At 52.4% G+C, this 21,946-nt stretch overlaps 1 protein-coding gene across 1 annotated transcript in view; it reads left to right on the top strand.

The window, feature by feature from the left end:
* Positions 1-21,946, top strand: part of SDK1 (sidekick cell adhesion molecule 1) — a 539,765-nt gene that overhangs the window by 403,828 nt on the left and 113,991 nt on the right. The window contains exons 21-22 of the mRNA XM_065892294.1: positions 3,558-3,749; positions 6,565-6,686. Of these exons, the coding sequence (XP_065748366.1) occupies positions 3,558-3,749; positions 6,565-6,686 (314 nt within the window). The remainder of the gene's footprint in view (positions 1-3,557; positions 3,750-6,564; positions 6,687-21,946) is intronic.

The raw sequence follows: 21,946 nt of genomic DNA on the forward strand, positions 1-21,946 counted from the left end.
AAAAACAGACGAGTGAGAGGGAAGGCAAACCCAGAAGCAAATGCTTAGCGGGAGGCTCTACCACCTGGAAGAAAAAGGCCTTCTAGCTCAGGCCCCTCGGGGACCATCTGTGGCTGAATTAGAGCGAATTAGAGCCGTACCTACTGCTGATTTCAGAGGGGGCTGAGGTGGGGAGAGGTGGACCATTCACCTCCGTCAGCTCAGCCTTCAGGGTTCACCTAAGTGTGCTGCGTTTCAGAAATCTGGCCAGGACCCCTTGGTGGACGCACTCCCCAGGCAGGCAGGCAGGCAGGCAGGCCTTGCCCCCTTACAGACACACCCTCAGCCCCACCCTGCCCTTTGGGAGCACCGAGGTCTCCCCTCCAGTTTCCAGTCTTGAAGGAGACCCCCGGGCGTCATCACCCGAGGGGAGCCGACATCCCCAGGCTGAGCGGCGGGCACCAGCACTCCCGATGGATGGTCGCCCGTCACACCAGCTAATGGAGCTTAATGAGCCCAAGTTCGTGTTTTATTAAACAAATACCTGTAGTTACAGGCAGCGGCTACTGTTTATTGTGGAACTTGGCCTTCGCGGCGCGGGCTGTTCAGAGCTGGCTCGCCCTGCCCCTGGGCTGGGAGCGAGTACACGGTGGCAGCTCCGAGGGTCTGGGTCGCTCTCCTCTCTCGGGGCCGCCTTGTCCCACCACGTCTGGCCTGTGCCGTCGCCTTTCCCGCCCACCCTGTACGATGGGCTGTGGGGGAAGAGGGCCTCCCCAGAGGGGGGAGCCCGGCGGTGGTCACCTGCCAGGGACCCCTGCCCTCCGTGGGGCTCTCCCTGCCCTGGACGCTCTGCCCGGACACGCAGGGCGGCGCTCCCCAGGTTGACTGGGTTTCCCGTGGGGCACACCGGCAGCACCCCAGAGGCCTTTTCCAGGCTGGAGGGAGAGAATTTTACCAAGTACAGCAAAAGAAAAACCGTGTTTGTGGGCAGACCTGGCCTCCAGAAGCCCCTTTCAGGAAACGTCCGCAGGGGACCAGTGACCATCCCTCTGAAGCCGCTCCATCAGTGCCTGAGGCTGTTAGAGCAGCTGCCGGGCGGCGTGACGTCGGTCCCGCGTGCGGGCCGCTCTGTGTGCAGACGGCCCTCAGGAAACGGGGTGCCGGGAGCTTCCCTGTGCTGCTGGAAGGAGAGGCGAGCGGCAGGGCCGCCAGGCGCGCGCACAAATCGCCCACGAGCGCTCCCTGTAAATTCCAGCGTCCTCCTGTCTCCCTGCGTCGGCTCTGGTCTGTGAGGGCCGGGATGCTGGCAGACAGCCTGGGATTGGATGCACTGCCCCCTCGCAGAGAGTTCACGCCGGATCCACGCAGAATTAGTTCTGAAGCTCCTCCGGTCGCTAGTCTCAGTTGGGCAGCTGTTTGGAGCAGGTAGGGCGCCAGCTGGAGGCCCGGCCCCTGGCTGGGGGCCCCCCGTTCCTGCACCGGAGCCAGCGGGACACTCACGGCCAGGACGGCCCGCTCGGGGCCTTGCCCACCACACGCCCCTTCTCGGTCCCTCTGTGCGCGGCCTCCAGGCCAGCTCCCTCTCTCTGCTGGTGTCTGTCACACCCTCTCCTGAGCACACGGGCGTCTTCAGTCGTCCGTTTGGTGCTGTTTGTAGCCATGACGGCAGCACACTGGAGTGTCAGTTTTGATGCCAGGAGATCCTAGTAATTCTCTTCTGCTAAAGGTGTTGTAATTGCCGTGCTTGGGCTCCAGGTTGCCGTGCAGAACAAAAGGCTGTATTTTAGGAAATTTTGATGAAGAACAGCTTTTAAACAAATAAAATTGTCCGACAGACAAGGTCGTGACATTAACAACATACATAACGGCAAACGTGTACGACAACATAGCGACAGCCTTCTCCTCCTGTGCGTTCAGGGAAGACCCCGAGTGTCGTCACTCCATGTAGAGATTTATCAGGCTAACCCACCAAGGCCGGGACTGGTTTCCAGGTTTACCTGTGCACGCCAAGACTTCCGAGGGCAGGTTGTGTGGAAGGAGGCTCCGTGGAGGGTGAAGAGCCTGGGCCGTTTCCAGCCAGTTCAGGAACCTCTGGTGGCACTGGCTTCCTCCTTTGTAAGGTAGGGGTCGTGATGGCTCCAGCCTCAGGGCTCTGGCACAAGCTTGAGTGAATTAATGCAGGTGAAGTGCTCAGAGCATCACAGGGACATCATAAATACTCTGTGGATTTGAAGTTATTAATCCTCCCTGCCCTGAAGGTTTCTCTTTCTTTAATTGTACAATCAGTTCCAAAAATCTGAACTGGCCAAAAAGACAGAGCGGGTTGATTTTAGGGCATCGTGGTGTTCGTGCCGGCCCACTGAGAATGCGGGAAGCCAGAGGTCAGGACGGTCCCCGGGAGGAGGGAGGTTCTAAGGTCCAGAGTCGGGAGATGGTGAGCGGTTGGCCCGCCGAGAGGCAGCTGGAGCCGCGGACCTAGTGGTCCCCGCGGGCCAGGAGCGCAGCTAGGGGCTTCCGACGTGTGGCAGGGCCCCCTGCTTCCTCCACTGCCGGGTGCCCCGTCCGCCCCACCCCAGCACAGGAGCCCCCCGGCACACAGAGGTCACCAGGCTGTGGGGCAGCAGACGGGCAGCGGCTTCTGACATTAAAATTTTATTGTTTTCAAAACATTGAGGTCCCAGGACGCTCTCCTCTAAATTCTTGTTTACCTGCGAGTGTGAGTTTCTCACTCTGTTTATTGCTTTCATCAGAGGGAGAGGAACGAGAAGACGCCTCCCAGTGCCTCTGTCTCCCCAGTTTATCGGCCGGGAAGACGGAAGAACAGGCGTTTTCAGCGCTCTGCCTTTGGCCCCGGGAGCGCCCTCCATCTCCACCTCCCTCTTTAGGAGACACTCTTAAATGTTCTCTAATCACAGAAGCCCCCTCCAAGGGGGCTGACCCAGGGGCTGGCAGGGTCTTTTTTCTCTGAGCCCCAAACTGCAATGGCTGAATCACTTGTGATCACGAGGCCCCGCCGGACGATCCGAGTACAGAGGAGATCAGATGTCGCTCGGAAAACAGGCTCGAAGGGGAAGGCAGAGCTGGAAGCGACACTCGTGCCCTGGGGGAGAGAAACTTTAAGGCAAAAAGTGTTTTCTCAACCATTTTGCAAAGGGAAAAGTGGCAGTGTTGCCACAAATTAGTTGCAAGCCAGGAGCAAGCTGCTGATTAGGGTACCATGTAATGAAAGTATCAGCTTCTGAAGATGGAAATACGGACGAAGCAGGTCTATCATTTGACAAGAGAAGGTGGCACCGAGCACCGCAGGCTGCCAGCCAGCCCTCAGCCCCCTCCATCCGTGCTCCAGGGACCGAGCTCGCAGAGATCCCAGCCCCGTCCTCCTGCCGCCCCTGTGGTCCAGCGGCCGGATGGAGGGGCCCCGCCCGGGCTCTCGTTTCCAGGGGCTGTGGACTCGCAGTGGACTTCAGTGGGCCCGGCTGAGCTCCCTGCTCCTGCTCAGATTCTCCGAGATAAACGGGTGGCCCAGCCTCTGTCCCCGGGACCCCGGGACTAACCCTGTGCCCTCGCTTGCTTTCCAGGCTACCAGATCTCCTGGGAGGTGTACGGGAAGAGCGACTCGCGGCTGCAGCTCACTCTCAACAGCTCAACGCACGAGTATAAGATCCAGGGGCTGTCCTCTCTCACCACCTACACCATCGACGTGGCGGCCCTCACCGCCGTGGGCGCTGGCCTGGCCACCTCGTCCACTATCTCTTCCGGGGTGCCCCCAGGTCAGTGCGCTCGGGCCCTGGCGTCCCCGCTGCCGCGTTTCCCTGGGCCGCTTCTCACGCTCGGAGTTGATGGGCATCTTTTGTGCAGAAGTCCCTGGGGGCCTTTAAAAGAGGGGTGTCAGCTCCTGGCTCGGATGGCCGGGGGTCAGTGAACGTTACACTTAAGACCAGGAAGCACAAAACTGCATTCACGCAACAAAAGAGTGAAAATGTGGGTTTGAGGGAAGGAGTGAGGAGAAGGTAGGTGGCGGGAAAAGGCACGGGGTGGGGGGGGGAGGGGAGCGAGGAAGGGGCGTGAAGGGTGAAGAGTCTGTCCACACACAGCAGGGACGAGGGGACCCTGCTCGCGGGGCTTTCTGGAAGTCAGAGTCTCCTCCTAAACGTTCACCCTCATCCAGCTTTGGAAATTGCACTCAACTTTTTCTCTCCACAGTTTATGTTTAAAACGAAAGTGTTTTTCTGAGGAATTCACAAAATACGTGTGGGTGTGAGAGGATGTCATGGGGCCATCCGTTCAGTCCTGTAATTAAAGCCAGAGGTCTCTTGCTCTTTAAAAAGGTCAGTTGGCCTCGTTTTGGTCTTTGAGAAAAAAGCAAAACGGCTTTGCTCATCAGGCCCGGAAGGGCTGACACCGGCATTTACCCCCATAGCACCCTCCACGCCCAGTTAGGGTTTTGTAACCTAATTATTTTCTTGGAAGCCTGGCACACCACACGGGACCCGAAGAGAATACAAAACAAATAAAATGTATACAGTTTTTAAAACTCCCCAGAGGAATAACCGCCTCTCCGCACAGGCGCTGTGTTTCGGGAGAAGCCGTGGGGTGGTAGCGAAGGAGGGAGTGTATCCTGTCCTCTGAGCGCTGTGACCCCACGGGGCCCTTTCTACCTTCCTGGCCATCAGGGGAGCCTGGAGCCCTCGGCGTCCCGAAGCCAGGCTTCCTGTCTACTGATATGCAGTCACCGCTGCCCTCCCTCTCAGGCAGTGATGCTTCTAGCGCTGTCCTGAGCATCAGATGTGGGCTTCCCCCTGATCGGTGCTGGGTCCACTCCCGCACGGCTGACTCCTGGGTCTGGGGTGAGGCTGCAGAGCTTGCAGTGGAACAAGCCCCAGGTGGCACCCACACTGCTGGTCGGGGACCACACCTGAGGCAATCTGATGTTTTTTTAAAGATATTTTCAAAATACACGTATCCTTTCTTAAGAAAGAAGTCCTTGGCTTCCAGAGAGATGCAGTTACTCTGCGTAAACAGCCAGCTGCCAAAGCACACATTTAAAATGTTGTCAGTGCTTTAATAACTAGTGGCGAGGAGATGACGACGGCACGTGATTTCATCTGACAGACACGGCTGACGTACAGCGGCCGGGGTAACGCTGGGGGCACGTCCCTGTGCGTGACCAGGTTGTTCCCTGGACGGCTTGGACACCGTCCAACCGGGGCTGGGAAGTGGACGAGCTGACCTCACCTCCGCCCCCAGCGTGACCGTGACCAGCTCTGCCCTGGACGCAGAGAAGCGCTGGAGTGGACACGGGCCCGGCTGTGCCGAGTGAACCTGATACCCAGGCTCGGGGGAGGCCGCGGGGCTGCTGTTGCTTCCCTGACGGTTCGGGTCACCTGTAGCCGGGGGTCCATCCTGGGGCAGGCCAAGCCAAATCACGTGATGACGATCCCTTTGGGGGCTGTGTTCCATTTGCCGTGCTTAAAGTTTACATCCATCAACGACTGAAGAACCAGCTAAAGAATCCAGAGAGCGGAGAAATTTGCAAAAGAGAGTCACTTGTCCTTCGATTTAAATATTTTCCTCTTCGAATTCATTAGACGTGACGTGGAAAGGACCCTCGAGAGCCTAGCGACGCTGCCTGTGCAAATACTGAACTGATCGCCAAAGAGGTCTTATTGTCCCTGTGCGAGACCTGGTCTTAAATACCCCAAACACGGGCGAGTTCAGAAGCTGTTCCTCAGATACGGTGTGGCCCGAGGGCCTTTCTCCTGCTCGCATTGCATCTTTTTCGCTTTCATTTCATCCTGCTGTCTTTCTCTAGAGTTTTTGCATCGCCCGATAACGTAAGAGCTCTCATTTTGCACTCACAGTATCTCACTTCTGAGTGGGATGGGCTCCTTGGGGGGAGTGGGCAACCCGCCTGTGTTCAGCAAGGAGGCTTAGCCGCAGGCAGCCTGAGAGGGGGGAGCCTCGTGCAGAACCCACCCGCCCCTCATTTAGCTGCCAGAGCAACCGAGCACCGGCAGAGCGGGAAGAGTTCTGCGCTCTCACCTGAATCCAGTTGTCTTGGAAACCAGAGCCAGGAAGCCTACGGCTCAGGACCCGCACACCTCGCCACGTCAAGCTGCCTGGAGACGCACGGGGTGCACGCTCCCCCCGCCTCTTTCGAAGGCGTCAAGGTCATTGTCAGAGGGAGGAGGGACGGTCGGTCCTTTGGGTTCTTTGAGGATCCTGGAAGAACCACCTTCATCCATCCTTTCTTCACTCAGCAAGTGTCTGCTGGTCACCTGCTGTTCAGGGAGATGATGAGTGAGACGTGACCCGACCTTCATGGTTTGTCATCTGGGAGCCACGTTCACAGGTCTCCAGTGACACGGCACGTGGCCTGGAGCCTGACGGGCCACCCCGTTGGAGTGGCAGTCATGCTGTGAGCACATTCCTGGAAAGCTGTGCTTCTCACCTTCGTGGTTGTGAAAACAAGCCCTGTTCTGATATAAAGGCATTTTGGAGCTGTTTACTTGCTGATATGTTGATACCCTTCTTAAGCTGTGACAGAATTTAAACTTCCACCTTTCCCCTTTCATTTATCTCCAGAACTGCCTGGTGCCCCATCCAATCTGGTCATTTCCAACATCAGCCCTCGCTCAGCCACCCTGCAGTTCCGACCCGGCTATGACGGGAAGACATCCATCTCCAGGTGGATCGTGGAGGGACAGGTATGGTCTCCTTGAAGCCGAGAGTTGCAGTTTCCACAGAGTAACACTGGGGCCTAAAGCTGAAAGGCGGTTGACTGATGCCTTTGCAGAGTGAGGAATCCGTAGCTGGAGCTGCCTCTGGGTAGTTTGGGAGGTGGTGATGTTTGGAGGAGGAGAACCAGAGACTGGAGGCGGCTGGGATTTCGGGGTTAGGGTGTGGGAAGATGGGGGAAAACGGGGTGTTAGGCTGGGCTCTTACTGGAGGGTGGGAGAAGTGATCATGGGGTGAGAATTCAAGTTGTGGTTCAATATATGGTAAGTTCCTCCAATTTGATGGCGTTGTTGGTTGAGATTCTTCTTTTAATTCTATAGCACAATTCGCTACCGAACAGACTAAGAGGATTGTTTGGTACAACTTTTCTCTCAGATGAATGAATGAATGAATATGCATCTACTCAGCAGTGTTTGTAGAGCGTGTTTAGTTCCAGGCACTATTCTAGGCACGAGGGGCACAGTGGTAAACAAAAACAAAGTCTGTGCCGTAAAGGAGGAAGGTTCTCTCTCAGGAGAAGGACCCTCAGGTTGCTGGGAGAGGAACATGCGCTTTACCTGTGAGGACGGCAGGGGTGCCGGATGGCTGGAGTGAGGGCGTGTAGGGAAGAGCCGGGGGCAGGTCACGGGGATCCTGAGGGTCGACCTTAGGGAGAACTTTGCCTCTGACTCAAAGCACGATAGCAAGATAGCAAGCCCCACAGGGCTCGTGCGTCAGAGGGAGGGTCACAGGGGCCTCGGTGAATCCCACCCACCCAGAAGCGCCTTGTTCTAAGAGCTGAGAAAACAGACAAAAGACCCGCACGACGCGGGTGGTAAAGTTTCCAAACAGTTATTGTCCGTAGTAAAACCCTAGCGATTTTCATGACTGTGCTTGTGCTCTACTGCAAGACAGTTCGCTCTTGGAAACTGGCCATAAATCAGGGCACGAATTCCATCTACATCTTCAAAACTTTCATTAAGCAACTGTTTCCAGAAACCTCTGCAGGATTCTGACAGTGGGAACCAGCTATTTGGAACTGATCAATCAATGGGGCTGGAACAATTATTTACGTAGAAAAAAATCACCGTATGCCCCTACCTCCCATCAAACTGAAGAAATAAATCCCCTGGAAATGAAAACCAAAAGAATAAAAGCGAACTTTAAAACGCATCAAAGAAAATCAAGGAGAAAAATTGTGGGATCTCCTGGAAACCAGTCCTGGCGTCTCAGAGTCGGCCAGACGGAGCCGGGCGAGTGCTCGGAGGGACACAGAAGCCGAGAGTCTGTCCTTGGCGTCACCGGACAGCAGTACAGCTGGGCACGGTGAACGCCAAGGACACAAACTCCGAGGGCTTCCGAGTGGGAGTCAGGCCAGGCGGGGCCACAGGAGCGGAGATGCCCACCCCTCCGTGGCTCAACTCAAGATCTGCGTCTTGTGCTTCCAGAGCCGGACCTGGGAGCGTCCACACTCCTTCTGCCCTGGGTTCTGTTCGCCAGGACAGTCGCGGGCTCCAGGCAGCCGCAGGGGGTCTGGGAAGGGTCCTTCCTTCTGTCTGTCCGAGGAGAGGAAGCGATGGGGGAACACATAGCACTTCTCTCCACACTACGTTTGCTTCATGCTTCTGTCCCACGACTGACCTATTTATATTTTTAATCTAAAACATTTTAAACATACCCAAAAGGAAGCAGCGTGATCTGACGAGCTCCCACACACACCCGTCACCCAGGCTCGTCTCTTCTCTTATCTAGATCCATCTAGTCCTACTTTTTATTGTTGCTGGAGTGTTTGGGGGTTTTGTTTTCAATTAAAAGAAATTTTACTGAAGTATCGTCTGTTCATACTACTACATTATTTTCAATTGTACAACATAGCGATTCAATGTTTTTATAGATTATACTCCATTTAACGTTATTACAAAATAGTGGTTATATTCACTGTGCTATACATTAAGTCCTTATATCTTATTTATTTCATGCCTATTAGTTTGCACCTTTTCTTTTTAACTTGAAGTATAGCTGCTGTACAAAATTATATAAGTTACAGGTGTACAGTATAGTTATTCACGATCTTTAAAGGTTGTCCTCCATTTATAGTTATTATAAAATATTGGCTCTATTGCCCGTGTGGTACAACACATCCTGTAGCTTAGTTTGTGCCTCGTACTCCCCTGCCCCACGTGCCCCCCCACCCTCTCTCCACTGGTGACCACTGCGTGTATCAGACCACACGTCATTTTATTCCCACATATTCAGCACTGAATGGGCACAAATTTCACAAGCACGGTGTTGAGGAAGGGAAGCCACGCTCGTGATTTGAGTCCACAGGTACAAAGTCCCAGGCGTTAGAGCACTGGCCCCCTCTGGGGTCTTGTACGGGAAGGCTCTGGAATGGTAGGAATGTCGTCTCTCGGTCTGGATCTGGGTTGCACGCCTGTTCTCATCCTATGCACTTGTCTTCCTTCGATACCTTTACGTTAAACTATGGATGCATTTTCTCATAATGAGAATGCCATTATCACACCTGACAAAATTAATAAACATTCCTTAATATCATCTAATAATCAGGACACATTCACATTTCCCCAGATTTTCCGAAAACGTCTCTTTACTGTGGCTTTGATGAGAACAGGATCCAGAGTTCACGTTATGCATTTGGTTGTCTCTTAAATCATTTCTTTAAAAATTTTAACAGCTTTCTCAAGGTGTAGTTGGCATATAATAAACTTGACATTTCTAGAGTGTACAGTCTGTTAAGTTTTGACCCAGACATGCACGTCTGTATACCTGTAAGGCCCTCGCCACAGTCTAGATAGTGAGCAAGCCCATCGGCCCCACGAGCTAGCTGCCTTGCGCCCTTTGCAATCCTCCCTAGCACCCACTCAAGCCCACCCTGTCCCCGCCCACCACTCAGCTGCCTTCTGCCACTAGAGATGTTGCCCTTTTCACCCAGAGCCCCTTCTGTTCCCCTGCCACTGCCTTGTTACAAACCCCAGTCCCCTGTCCCGTGGAATGCCCTCCATCGGAGAAGCATCTCCCATCTGCATCCTTGTAGTGTCACTTCACGTGTCCCCCTGCCCCCGTGTTTCCTGTAAACAGGAAGTTCATTCTAAAACCTCCATTGGACCGTTCCCGCGTTGTCGTGGTCACTGTGGTGGAGAGTAATTCCTGGGCGGGGCTGGGGGCTTCATATGGCGGCACATCAGGACACCTGGGGTCTCGGGATCCCCCCTAGGGAACGTAGGGACAGCGCACGATCGGCAGCCTGGTCCCTGCCTTGTCCTCCCGTCAGCTTCGTATCCAGTGCTCTCACCTATTAGTGACCTTTGCCTGAATTCAGTGTTATCTACAGATACTCAAAATGGCAACTTTCTATCAGTCTTTCCGCGTTTAGTAGCTGGAGCTCTGAGAAGCAGCGCTACCTCCTCCCTCAGGTCAGGTCGTTACCCTGAACACAGGAAGGCAGGGCATTGCAGAGTGAGGAACCGGCTCCCAGCCACTCCCAACGTGAACAGGTTTTTCTTCCTTCCTTTTTTGCCCTGCTCTCTCTTTTCCTGGGTGTCAGTAGGACAGGACGGGTTTTTTTGTGTCTTCAGTCTGTTTCAGTCACCTACAGTCATCATTCTTTTTGAACCTAACACTGACCCATCTTGGCCAGTGGGCAGCCCTTCACGTTCTAGGTGTTTTGACCTCACGATAACTGATCTTGGATGATTTCCTTGTTTCCTGATGCAGGGGGATTTCCCGGGAGCACCTTGCGCCTTCGCGCGCCGAGCTGAAGCTCAAACTGAGCCGCTGCTACCTGGTTTCGTTTAGCGTCAAATCGCATTTGAAGGCCATGATCTGGGCACTAAGGGGAGGGGAGGGTGCTCATTGCTGCTGACTGGTCATTGTTTCTCGACTTTTCCAGCGGATAGAGAGAGGAAACGCATGTGTTTGGAAACATCGTGGGTTCGTACTGATATTTCCAATTCAAATTTAAGATTACTTAATTTTGAATTTACGTTTTCAGTAACTTTTATACTAAAAGTGTGCTTTCTAGAAATATTAACAAAATTACTTATTTTCTTTATCCTGTTATTCTATAAAGAGTTTCAAAATTGCAATGTCCATGATATTGCTAAGGAGCCTGCTGAATGCGACTTACTTGTCGTTAGACCGTATTACACTGTGAATGTACCGTCAAAATACTGAGTCTAAATTCTTCTCTGTGTGTTTCTATCACCAACCTAATACAGATTAGCTTCATTCATTTCAGTGTCTTTGTTTTGTTGATTTGCTTCAATTTTTAGAGATTGCTTTCTTGAAATATCATTTGTACTTTCTTTTTTTGCGGTACGCGGGCCTCTCACTGTTGTGGCCTCTCCCGCTGCGGAGCACAGGCTCCGGACGCGCAGGCTCAGCGGCCATGGCTCACGGGCCCAGCCGCTCCGCGGCATGTGGGATCCTCCCGGACCGGGGCACGAACCCGCGTCCCCTGCATCGGCAGGCGGACTCTCAACCACTGCGCCACCAGGGAAGCCCTTAAAATTTAATTGACTTTCGAGCACGTAACTCATTTGCATGATCTCAAAGTCAGAACTACTAGTTGTGTTCAGGGACGTTTGTGTTCGTCGTTCTCCCTTTACGCTGTTGCCTCTCTCCCCAGAAGCCCCACAGTAGGTTTCCGGCTGGTCCTCTTTTGTCTTTTGCAGCGGTAGCAATACCCGTACCCGTGTCCCCCTTCCGTATGCAGAAGGTGCTTTGCTTTCTTCAGTTGAGGACACGTGAACGTCACGTGCCTGGCGTATGGTCTTCCCTTGTGTGGACGTGCAAGTTTGTGTGTTCAGCTGGTCCTCTGGACACCTGGGCTGTGCATTCCTCTCCTGCTGCTGCCACAACGAACAGCCAAAACCCAGTGGCTGGAACGACACAAGTGTGTTATCTCACAGCTTTGGGCTCCATGGGCTGAAGTCCAGGTGTGGGCAGGTTGCGTTCCTGTCCGGAGGCTCTGGAAGGCCACCATCTCCTGCTCGTTCAGGCTGTTGCCGGTGGTCCTAGGACCGAGCTGGCTGTCACCATCCCCAGCTTCTACGGCCACCACGTCCCTCCCTCCACTTTCAGAGCCAGGCATGGCGGGTAGGTCCTTCCCAGGCTTCAACTGTCTCCTTCTGTCTCATCCCTCTGACCCACTCTGCTGCCCCACTCTCGCACTTTCCAGGACCCACCCCTATAATCCAGGGTAATCTCCCTATTTCAAGGCTCTTGACCTTAATCATGTCTGCAGAATCCCTTCTGTGTGGAGTAACTACCCACAGGTCCCAGGGATTAAGGTGTGGACACCTGGGGGGTGGTGGGGAGGATGCCTGCAGGGGGCATTATTCTACCTAAAGGTGCTTTCAGCCTTTTGCATACGCAGTTTGTACTTTTGCCACTGAATCTTTGGGATCGATTCCTAGGAACGGGATTTCAAGATCAAGCAATGAATGTATATGTAAATTTCCTAGACATTACCAAATCCCTCTGCTATAGGTTGTACATTTTGCATTTCCATCAGCAGTATATATAATTTGTTGCCATGCCAGAAAAAATTGAAGTCTAATTTATCAATCTTTTCTTGCAAGGTTTTGCACTTCAAGTCTTAGATAGAAAGATTTTCCTCCTTCTCAGGTTAAAAAGGAATTCACCCAATTTTTTTACTACCAGTTCTATGGTTTCATGTTTGCATTTAGGTCTCCATCCATCTGGAATTTGTTCTTTTGTATGGAGTGGGGTATGAGTCCATCTTTTATCACTTTGCAAATAGCTGTGCAATTGTCCCCAGAACGTCTATTAAAAAGTCCATTTTTTCCTCCTGATTTGTAGTATTAAATTCCCATATGCACTCGGGTCTGTTTCTGAACTGTTTATTCTGTTCTATTAGTCAGGCTCTTCGTGCTCTAACTCTACACTGTTTAATTAGAGAGGCTTTAAAATTTGTTTTAATGTCTGGTAAGGTCTTCCCAATCCCCACCAACATACACGCACACACGCACGCACACGCACGCGTGCGCACTGCTTTACTCTCCTTGCTGTTGTCTGATGATATCGTCTTTCTATCCAAGAACATGACACATCTTTCCATTTGTTTGAACCTACTTCTGTCAGCTCTTTTCTTCCCGGCAAAGGCACTGGGCTATCTATTCCTACCTTCACTCTGCTCCCAAAAAGGCAGGCAAACTGAGGGGCCATCAGCGTGCCTCAAAAACTGTGATTGGAAAAGTATGGACTGTGCACCAGCGCCCCTGGCCCCCCTTTTTCTTGCCCTCCTTTCCTAGCTCTGTGGTCCTGGACATAATTTAACTTCTGCGCAAGCCCCAGCATCCTCGTCTGTAAAACAGGGTCAGTAGTGCTGTTGCAAGATGGTCGGGAGGATGAATCAATGTATGTACATTTTGTTACATTTTCTGACTCTGTTGCTGGCATATAAGATCACGGTTGATTTTTGAATTTTTTTTTTTTTTAATTTAATGAACTCTCCTGTGTTCTAAGTGCTTTTACAAACATTAACTCATTTAAACCTCGTACTGACCGAGAGGAGGCTGCTGTGACCCACTCCTGCAGACAAGACCCGAGGGACTCAGTTCCGTCCCCGGACCACACGGCTCAGCCTGGGAGGGGATCCGGCTTGAGCGGCCTGGCCCCTGGCCCACACCTGAGGCTGCAGCTGTGCCACCGCCCAGCCTGGTGTGAGGGCCTCAGGGCCAGAAGCTCGGAGAATGTCTTGTTAGTCTGTTAATTCTTCTGTAGTTTTCTGTAAAGAAGTCACGTCACCTGCTGCTAGTGACAGTTTTATTTCTTCCTGTGAAACCTTTCTTTCTCTTTTCTGTTTCTTGTTATTTATCGTTCTTAATGGGAGGGCTAGATCGTCCTGTATCATAGTGAACTGGAGCAGCGTTAGGACAACCTTTGTTTTATTACTAACTTTAAAGAAATTCTTTTAAGATTTTATTATCAAGTGTGACATTTACAAGACTTATGGGAGGTTTTGTGTGGGATTCTTGAGGCTTTGTTTTTGCAGCTAGTTTGTATTGGGTTCAGACGATGCTTTTCTAAGCCTGGTTTGCTAGGAGGGGTTTTTTTTTTTTTGCCTTTTTTTAGGATTAAAAAAATCATGAAGAAGTTTAATTTTGTCAAACTGTTTTCTGCATCTACTGAGTTGTTCATGTTTTTTCTTCTTTCATCTGTTGGTGAGATGATTTATGTTGATATTCTAATGTTCGCCCGTCCCAGTGTTCCTGAGATAAACACAATGTGATGGCCATTTTGTTTGCTTTAGTTTGGGTTTAAGATTTTTGTATTCATGTTCGGAGGTGAACTTGGCTTTTCTGGTTGTTGGTTTGGCTTTCAAGACCAAGCGTTCACTTTCTCACCAGTTTTCATAAATTCGGTTGTGATTGCTCTGAGGGGAGCTGAGAGGGAGGGGTGCTGACGCCCTGGCCTTGCTGGCACAGACAGGAGCCTCGTGACCATCTTCCTAAGGTAGCCGGCATTCTTCATCCCAGCCGCGGGTCAGTGCAGATTCCAGGACACACCAGCGCTCAGACCCCACCTCAAATCAATTCGTCAGCATTTCCGGGCGTGGGGTCCGTCCTGTTTGTATGGAACTTCCCAGGTGACACGGGGGGTTGAAAAGGTACCACGTTTGCTGCTCTGGTCCTGCCTCGGGGGCCCCGTGCATGGGGCCTGGAGTAGGACGTGTCAGTGATCCGGCCTCTGCCCACGTCTCTTTCCAGAGGTTCCGAGGCTCCATTCCCCAGGGAGGATGATCTGGGCAGGCTCCGTGCCTTTCCCCAGAGGTGGCCGTGCCCCTTCCCCAGGCCTGCACCTGGCGTCTCAGAGTGACCAGGGCGGTGCAGGTCCATGGCACGGGGCCCGTGGGCGATGGCACAGACTCCCCCGGCTGTGCAGCTCCTGGGCTGCCGTGCTCACAGCTAGCTCACCGCCAGCCTGTAGCCATTTCTTAAAAGTTTGAGATGGCCCTGAAGTTCATTTTTACCCTTCACCTTGAAAGTATTTCAAAACCACAGAAAAGTTGCAAGAATACTACAAAGAATGACCCTTCACCCAGACACCCTATCCAAGTTTTGTCAGTGGTCCCCAAATGTCCTCGGTAGCAAAAGGATCCAGTCCAGGACCACACACTGCACCCGGCTGTCCTGTCTCTCCATCCCCCTCACCTGGATTAGTTCCTCGGCCATTCCTGTCATTTCATGACCTCGACAATTTCAGAGGTCACAGGCCATTCATTTCCTAGGATATCCCTCAATGTGGATGTGTATATTTCTTCACGATTAGACCCAGATTATGCATTTTTGGTCAGAATGTCACAGAAGCGATGCTGAGTTCTTCACACTGTGTCTTGTTGGGTTTAACGTGATATCGAAATGCCCCATCTTTGGTGGAGTTAATTTTGCTCACTCGATTAAAATGGAGTCCACCAGGTTTTGTCCGCTGTAAAGTTACTTTTCTCCCTTTCACGATGAATAAGTATTTTGTGGGGAGATACTTCAAGATTATGTGAAAATCTCATTCTCCTTTCCACTCACATCCCTAGTTTGTCATTCAAATAGTACAATGTGGCACGCACTTGTGACCTTTCTAATTCAATCATTTCTTCTACACTTATTGATTGGACTTTTATCGTTAAAAAACCAAAGAGCTTTCTCTTCTCACTTATTTATTCATTTATTTGTTTATATCGGCGTGGACTCACGGATTCCTATTTTATGTAACAGGCTGTAATCCGTTGCTGTCATTGTTTACAGTGATGCTCAGACTTTCCTACGTTTGACCCGTGGGGGGCCCTCCAGCCAGCATCTGTGTTCTTTTCACATGTTCCAGTTACAGGGATACCTCCTTACCTTCTGGCACAAGATGTTCCTGGATTATCTTATTCTTTCACCTTCCTTCCCAGCCATTCTCCAAGGAAACTTGGATCCTTTCAGTGGAGAGTGGTATTTAGAAAGCAAGATCTGGGCACTAGATGTGCTCCTTGCTCCTAGGGTGTCGTAGCTCCCGGGCCCTCTCAGCGCACAGAGCTAGGAGACACACGCGCTCACCTGCATGCAGGTCTACATCCAGGTCTGTCTCTGTATCTGTCTGCACACACTGAGAAGCGGTCGCATCCATTTACTCAGGCTACCCCCCTTTCCACATTTATACTAGCCCTGCTTTGCTCCCAGTATCCTCATTCTGTTTACTTACTTGCCGGGTCCCCCATATGCGGCCAGTCCTTTGAGCCGGGTGGACACCTTCTCTGCACAGGTCCGGATAAGCTCCTTTGCCTTGACCTTCTGGAAGGAAGGATGAAGGCTGCCCTAAGACTTTTAACTTGCAAACTTAAGTTATCAAAAGCTGAAGTTAACCATTATCTCTATCTTCCTCCCAGTGGTACAGGATTCTAAAATTCCGTAATTCCAAGTCATACTCGTGGCTGTGTCCAGTGTTCACTTCTTCCTTGTTTCCTACATCCGCGAAGGCTCCGATGACAATTACCGTCTTCTCTCACAGTCAGTGCTTGCTTAGCTTTCACGGCGAGTTTAGCTGCAGCCTCACTTCCCACTCTTGGCCTCCAGGCACGGACCTTGCTTCCCCTCGCGCCCAGCCATGCATCCGTTCTGCGTCTGTTACACTCTGTCCAGCTCTGCTCTGGCTTTGGGGCCGGAGGCTTCTCGGATTAGCTAGTCTGCCATATCTCCAGAACTGGAGGTCCCTTTGAAATAGTCTTTCTAAAATATTTTAACGTTAGCTCAGCAAGTCTAAAAATTCTCGTTAGCGGTGCAGACGGTTGGAACTTCAAAACCGAAAAGGTGATTTTTTTCTCCTGAAACTCGTTATCTGAACCATTTGTGTTTCAGTATTCCTAGAGAATAAATGTTCATCTATAAAAAGCAGCTTAGTGCCAAACCCCAGGGGTGAGGGTTACAGACGTTTCCTGGCCAAGAGGAGACTAGAGGATGTGTCGAGCATGCCGTCACTCGGTGGGTAGGGGCCCGAGCCGATCCCGCCCCAGAGCTGACACGCACGCGGCCCCTGTAACGACTCCTCCTGCCACGTGGACGAGGTGCCCCTTTCCTCCATCCTCTGCCCTGACTCCACCAACAGAGTGCTACCTGGTTTATGTTGTACTAATCCATTCGCTCGGGCAAATTCGTTGGAACTGGTTTTCAATCATATGCTAAGTTATCCCAAGAAAATATCACAACGATGTGGCAAAGGTTAGCGTGAATATCCATTCTGGGGCAAACGAATCCTGCTTTTATCTGTGAACGGTTCCTACTAGCCTTGAAGGCATATTACAGCAGGGTGTCCATTCAAAAATCAATGAACGGGGGGCTTCCCTGATGGCGCAATGGTCGAGAATCCGCCTGCCGATGCAGGGGATGCAGGTTCGTGCCCCGGTCCGGGAGGATCCCACGTGCCGCGGAGCGGCTGGGCCCGTGAGCCATGGCCGCTGGGCCTGCGCGTCCGGAGCCTGTGCTCCGCAACGAGAGAGGCCACAACAGTGAGAGGCCCACGTACCGCAAAAAAAAAAAAAAAAAAAAATCAATGAATGGGCATCTCTTTGAAGGCCTTGAAAGGCACTTCATTGCTAGGCCAGTGTTCAGTTATCTGCAGACTCAAGGCAGAGCATACTTCGACCCACCCCCATCATCTCCTAAGACGCACATGGCCCCGTCCAGGTAGAGAACAGACCTGCAGCCTCTGAGAGATCTTTCCTTGTGCCACCCTCCTGGCCTCATCACATTCCATGCATCGTCCTCTGACTCACCCCCAGGAGGGGCCACAGACGAGGTCCCTGAGGACATGTGGCACGAAGAACGACACTGTCAGTGACACAAAGACAGTGCAGGCTTTGGGGCCAGAGAGACCGGGCCTTGAACCCCAGCTCTGCCCCTCCCTTTCAGGTCCTTCAGCTGTAGAACAGGAATGATGGCACCTGTCTTGCAGGCTGCTGGAGGACTAGAACATTTGGTTATGTTTATGTATCTAAGATGTGCATGGCTCTGCGTTCTATAGGCATGAGGTACTTTACAAGTAAACTCTCCTCTGAGAAGGCCGCCAGCCCCTCAGGGCAGTGGGAGGCCATGTCCATGTCATGTTGTCCCCCGGGAAGCCTCAGTGCACCACCGCTACTCCTCTGAGGGTGTCTTGGCACATTGCTGGTCCAGGCAGGCTCCAACTTTCCTAGACTCAACACGACGGGACCCTAGAGACCGTGATTGGCACAGGTGATGTCTTCTGGAATATTGCACACCCAATTCCCTTCAAATGGATGCAGGCCACACCCAGGCAGGCGCTCTGTGCTGCAGTGCAGCCCCAGCGTTCGCTCACCCAGTGTCTCACCCAAGAAGCGGTTGTCGCCTCCTGCCCTGTGCCTGGCCGCGGGCTGGGATCCTCGGAGGGGTGAGGCTCGGGGGCACGCAGGCCGGCAAGAAGTCGGCCGCTTAGCGGTTAATCACGTAGAAAGTGGGGAGGTGATTATAGAGGTTTGCTCAGGGTGCTGGTGGACGCCGAGGAAGGAGGGATGGAGTCCTTCAGGTGGCCGTAGAGGCCCACGAAGGGGGTGACATCTGAGCCCCGTCCCCAGGGACCTCGACAGTTAGCCGGGGCAGAGGACGGCTGAGCAGCCCCCGGGAGCAAGGATTGGGCTCCTGCCAAAACGTTCTGTGGCAGGACGGCGTTTGCTTTCCTCCCCTCTGATCCACGTCTTTGCAGAAAAGTTTCCTTTGAATTCTGACCGTTTGTTGAAGTGCGCTGAGCAGGCTGTGTTCCTGGAGCTGTCATCAGTGAATTATGGAACCAAAGATCCTCATCACTGGAGGAGCCCCTTGAAAGGCCGTGTAATTAGCTGATGCTCAGACGTGGGTTAAAAGCTTAAATACCAGGGCTTCCCTGGTGGCGCAGTGGATGAGAGTCCGCCTGCCGACGCAGGGGATGCAGGTTCGTGCCCCGGTCCGGGAGGATCCCACATGCCGCGGAGCGGCTGGGCCCGTGAGCCATGGCCGCTGAGCCTGCGCGTCCGGAGCCTGTGCTCCGCAGCGGGAGAGGCCACAGCGGTGAGAGGCCCGCGTACTGCAAAAATAAATAAATAAATAAATAAATAAATAAATAGCAGCTTTTATGGGTATTTCTGGTTCCGTAATGCTTTGCTTAATTAGTAACCTTTGACTGTAGAGTGAGCAAAACATCTCCTCCCACGCTTTCATGGAGTGCGGTAAAAGGGGCGATTGCAAATGTGACGTCTTTTCCTTTGATCCTGCTTGCCGGCCCGGTGAGTCTGGGAGCCCCGCCGTTCACAGCTGTTGGCTGTGTCTCATAGCCAAGATAACACCCGGGCTTCCCCAAAGGCTGCTCTGAGCAAGGTTTTCTGTAATGAAGATGCTGGTGGTAGCACTTGGGTGCAGATAAAGCTGGTTCCATCCGAAAATGTAAAGAAAAAGCCCATTTCGTGCTTATTTGTGCATAATAGGAGCCATTTTCTTAACAGGCACTGTTTCAGGGAGTGTTACGGGCTCATAAAACGCAGCGTGGGCTGCTGAGTGCTGGTCTCTAGATAACTACAGAGCAGCAGAGGTGGCGGGCCAGTGCCCAGCAGCCACGGGCGAGGCGCTCACAGATGCCCGAGGTGGCCCAGCAGTGTCTGCGGCGGTGGCATTTGGAGACACACCTTCCGCGGAGAACTCGGGGTGCGGGGTAGAGTGACGCTCTGTCTCCCAAGTACATGTCCCCCCAAGGGACCGGATCAGGGGCTGAAGAGTGGAAGGCCGGGCTTTGTTTCCTTTTCCTTTTGCTGACGTGCTCCCCCGAGAGAAAGCTTTCGGGGTGTATGGGGCCCCGTGTTTCCCCATCATACCTGGTCCAGGCCTCTCCCAGTAAATCTCTCCTGGCGTTGAGTTCTCGGGAAAAACACTTCGTTTTGTCACAGTTGAGGCCCAGGCTGCTGGGCTTGCAGCCAGCACGCTGCCTGGGAGTTCCAGGTTGGGAGCCTTCCTGCCCGTCCAAGGCCTCATCTGTCCCCTCCACGCCTGCACCCACTCCCCACGTGCTGAGGGCCGGTGGGTTCCAGTCCCGAGCTGACCTCTGGGTGCCCCCATCTCCAGCGCGGAGGGAAGAGGGACTCACGGAAGAAACAGGGCACCGGAACCTCACGGCAAGTGAGGGAGAAGCAGACAGCCGTGGGCCTCCGGGGAGGCTCCGTTCACGACCCTCCTTTAGAACGAGGACGGGGAGGTGTGCCCACGTCGGGGAAGCAGCTCTCTGAAATGTTGCTCTCAACGGTCTACTTTGCTGTGTATGCATTCCCGGTGATTTTTTTCTCTTTAACAGTCCATAAAAGTGTTAAATAGCAAGTTGGGAAACATCGAGGCTTAGGAAGATCGGAGGTTCCCTGGAACAAGATACTCAGATGCCCGGCTCTGCCCGGCAGCATCCAGTGTTCCATCCTCAGCTGGGCTCGGCTGTTCGCAGGATGGAACCAGCTGGGGCCTGCCAGGAATTACGTGGCCCCAGGAAGGCCGGGGAGGGACAGGCTGACCAGCGAAGACGGTGCCAGAGCGGAAACCGGGCACATCAGAGAGGAGCCGTCCTCGGCACGAGGCTGCCGGGGGTGTAGGAGACCCGTCGCGCTGCCAAGGGCCACAGGGACGGGGACCTGGCACGCAGAACGAGTCCTGCGGCCTCTCCTGGCCTCGCTCCCTCTGGAAAACGTTGGGAGAGTAACAACGCCTTGAGAGCCTCAGCGTCGGACTCACACTTATTAAGCACTTAATAAACACAGCACATAATAAAAATATTAAAGCCAAGGCAAATGTTTGGACTCAAAGAGCTGCTTGAGTAGCTGTGGCTCCGAGGAAGGACTGTCCTTGCACTAGGAGTGTTCCTGGCACAGGCCCATGGAGACAACGCAGGGTCCAGCCCCGGGAGACACTGCAGAGTCAAGCCGACCGCCAGGCCAGCTCCAGGCTGGGCCCACCAAGGTCAGCGAGCTGCTGGTGGAAGGGCGTAGTCACAGGGAGCCAAAACCATCCCGCGTCCAGCCGTCCCTGGTCCCCTTTCCCAGTAGAGACCTTCCACCCTTTGTCTATGTGTCTTCTACCTCCGACGGTGCGCTCGGTCTCTGGCAGGGTCACAGGCCAGATGCTTTTTATCTCCTCACTTCGAGGTCTGGAGCTGGGGGTTTCTGATTGCTAATTCTCTCTCCTCCTTCCCCCCGTGTGGGTGGGCATTAGGGCTGCTTGTGGCCCTTTCGCTAAGCATCTGTCACCATTTCGATTGTAATACGCCTTGACTGTGGCCGAATTTCTTTTTCATAATAGGAAGAAAAAGAGTGACATTTTTTCTGAACCGTCTGTCACAGATGCATGAGAGGGCTGTCACTCCTCTGATGGCTTCTTCAACAACGGCCCAGCCATCTGGGTAAATTTGCCGAGACGGGCTTCAGCTCTGTTCTGGTGTAATGTCTCTGCCTGAGCGCTTAGGTACCGAGGGGATAGGTGACGGTGAAATATACACTCGGATATTCCAAAATGCTTATTGTTGGCTTCATTGTCCATAATAACACCCTTACGATGACTCTTCTCTTTTATTTCTCAACTTGCGTAGGAAATCTGTACAAGACGAATGGTTGGAAGTGGCTTTTTTGTTCATTAGCCTGTCAGATCCTTTTAGGTCCTATTATGGGACTTTTAAAAATAAGACAGGAGAAGAAAATGCTGCAGAGTAAGTGACAACTCAAGTACAACTGAGGGACGCGTTTTACTACAAACGTCATTTTCAAAAAATAGAGGTCAATGCACATATAAATCACAACTGTCAGACTAAATTAAATTTTACAAGAGTGATATTTTCCTGTTCTTTCTGAGGACCGCTCAAACTCTTCCATCCTAATTCTCTTGTTGGAATTTTAGATCTGCCTGTATGTTTCATTTTTCTGGTCACTAGGTTTTATACTTGTTTCATTTAGTCATACATTCATCCAGCAAACGTTTATTAAGCGTCTACTGTCATATAGGTTTCAGGATTCATGCTTCATACTAGATTACAAAGATGGAAAACTTTTAGTCCCCACCTCCAGAAACTCACAATCTGGGCGGAAATGTGGGAGGGATGATTGAGATGTAATATAATAACCAATAGAAACGACGCTTGTGAGAATTGTTATAAAAAATGTTGCCAAGACAGTGGCAGAAAGAGAATGGGTAACAGAACAGGGTAATCAAGGAGGGCT

The sequence above is a fragment of the Phocoena phocoena genome, chromosome 15 (assembly GCF_963924675.1).
Source record: "Phocoena phocoena chromosome 15, mPhoPho1.1, whole genome shotgun sequence".
Taxonomy (NCBI): domain Eukaryota; kingdom Metazoa; phylum Chordata; class Mammalia; order Artiodactyla; family Phocoenidae; genus Phocoena; species Phocoena phocoena.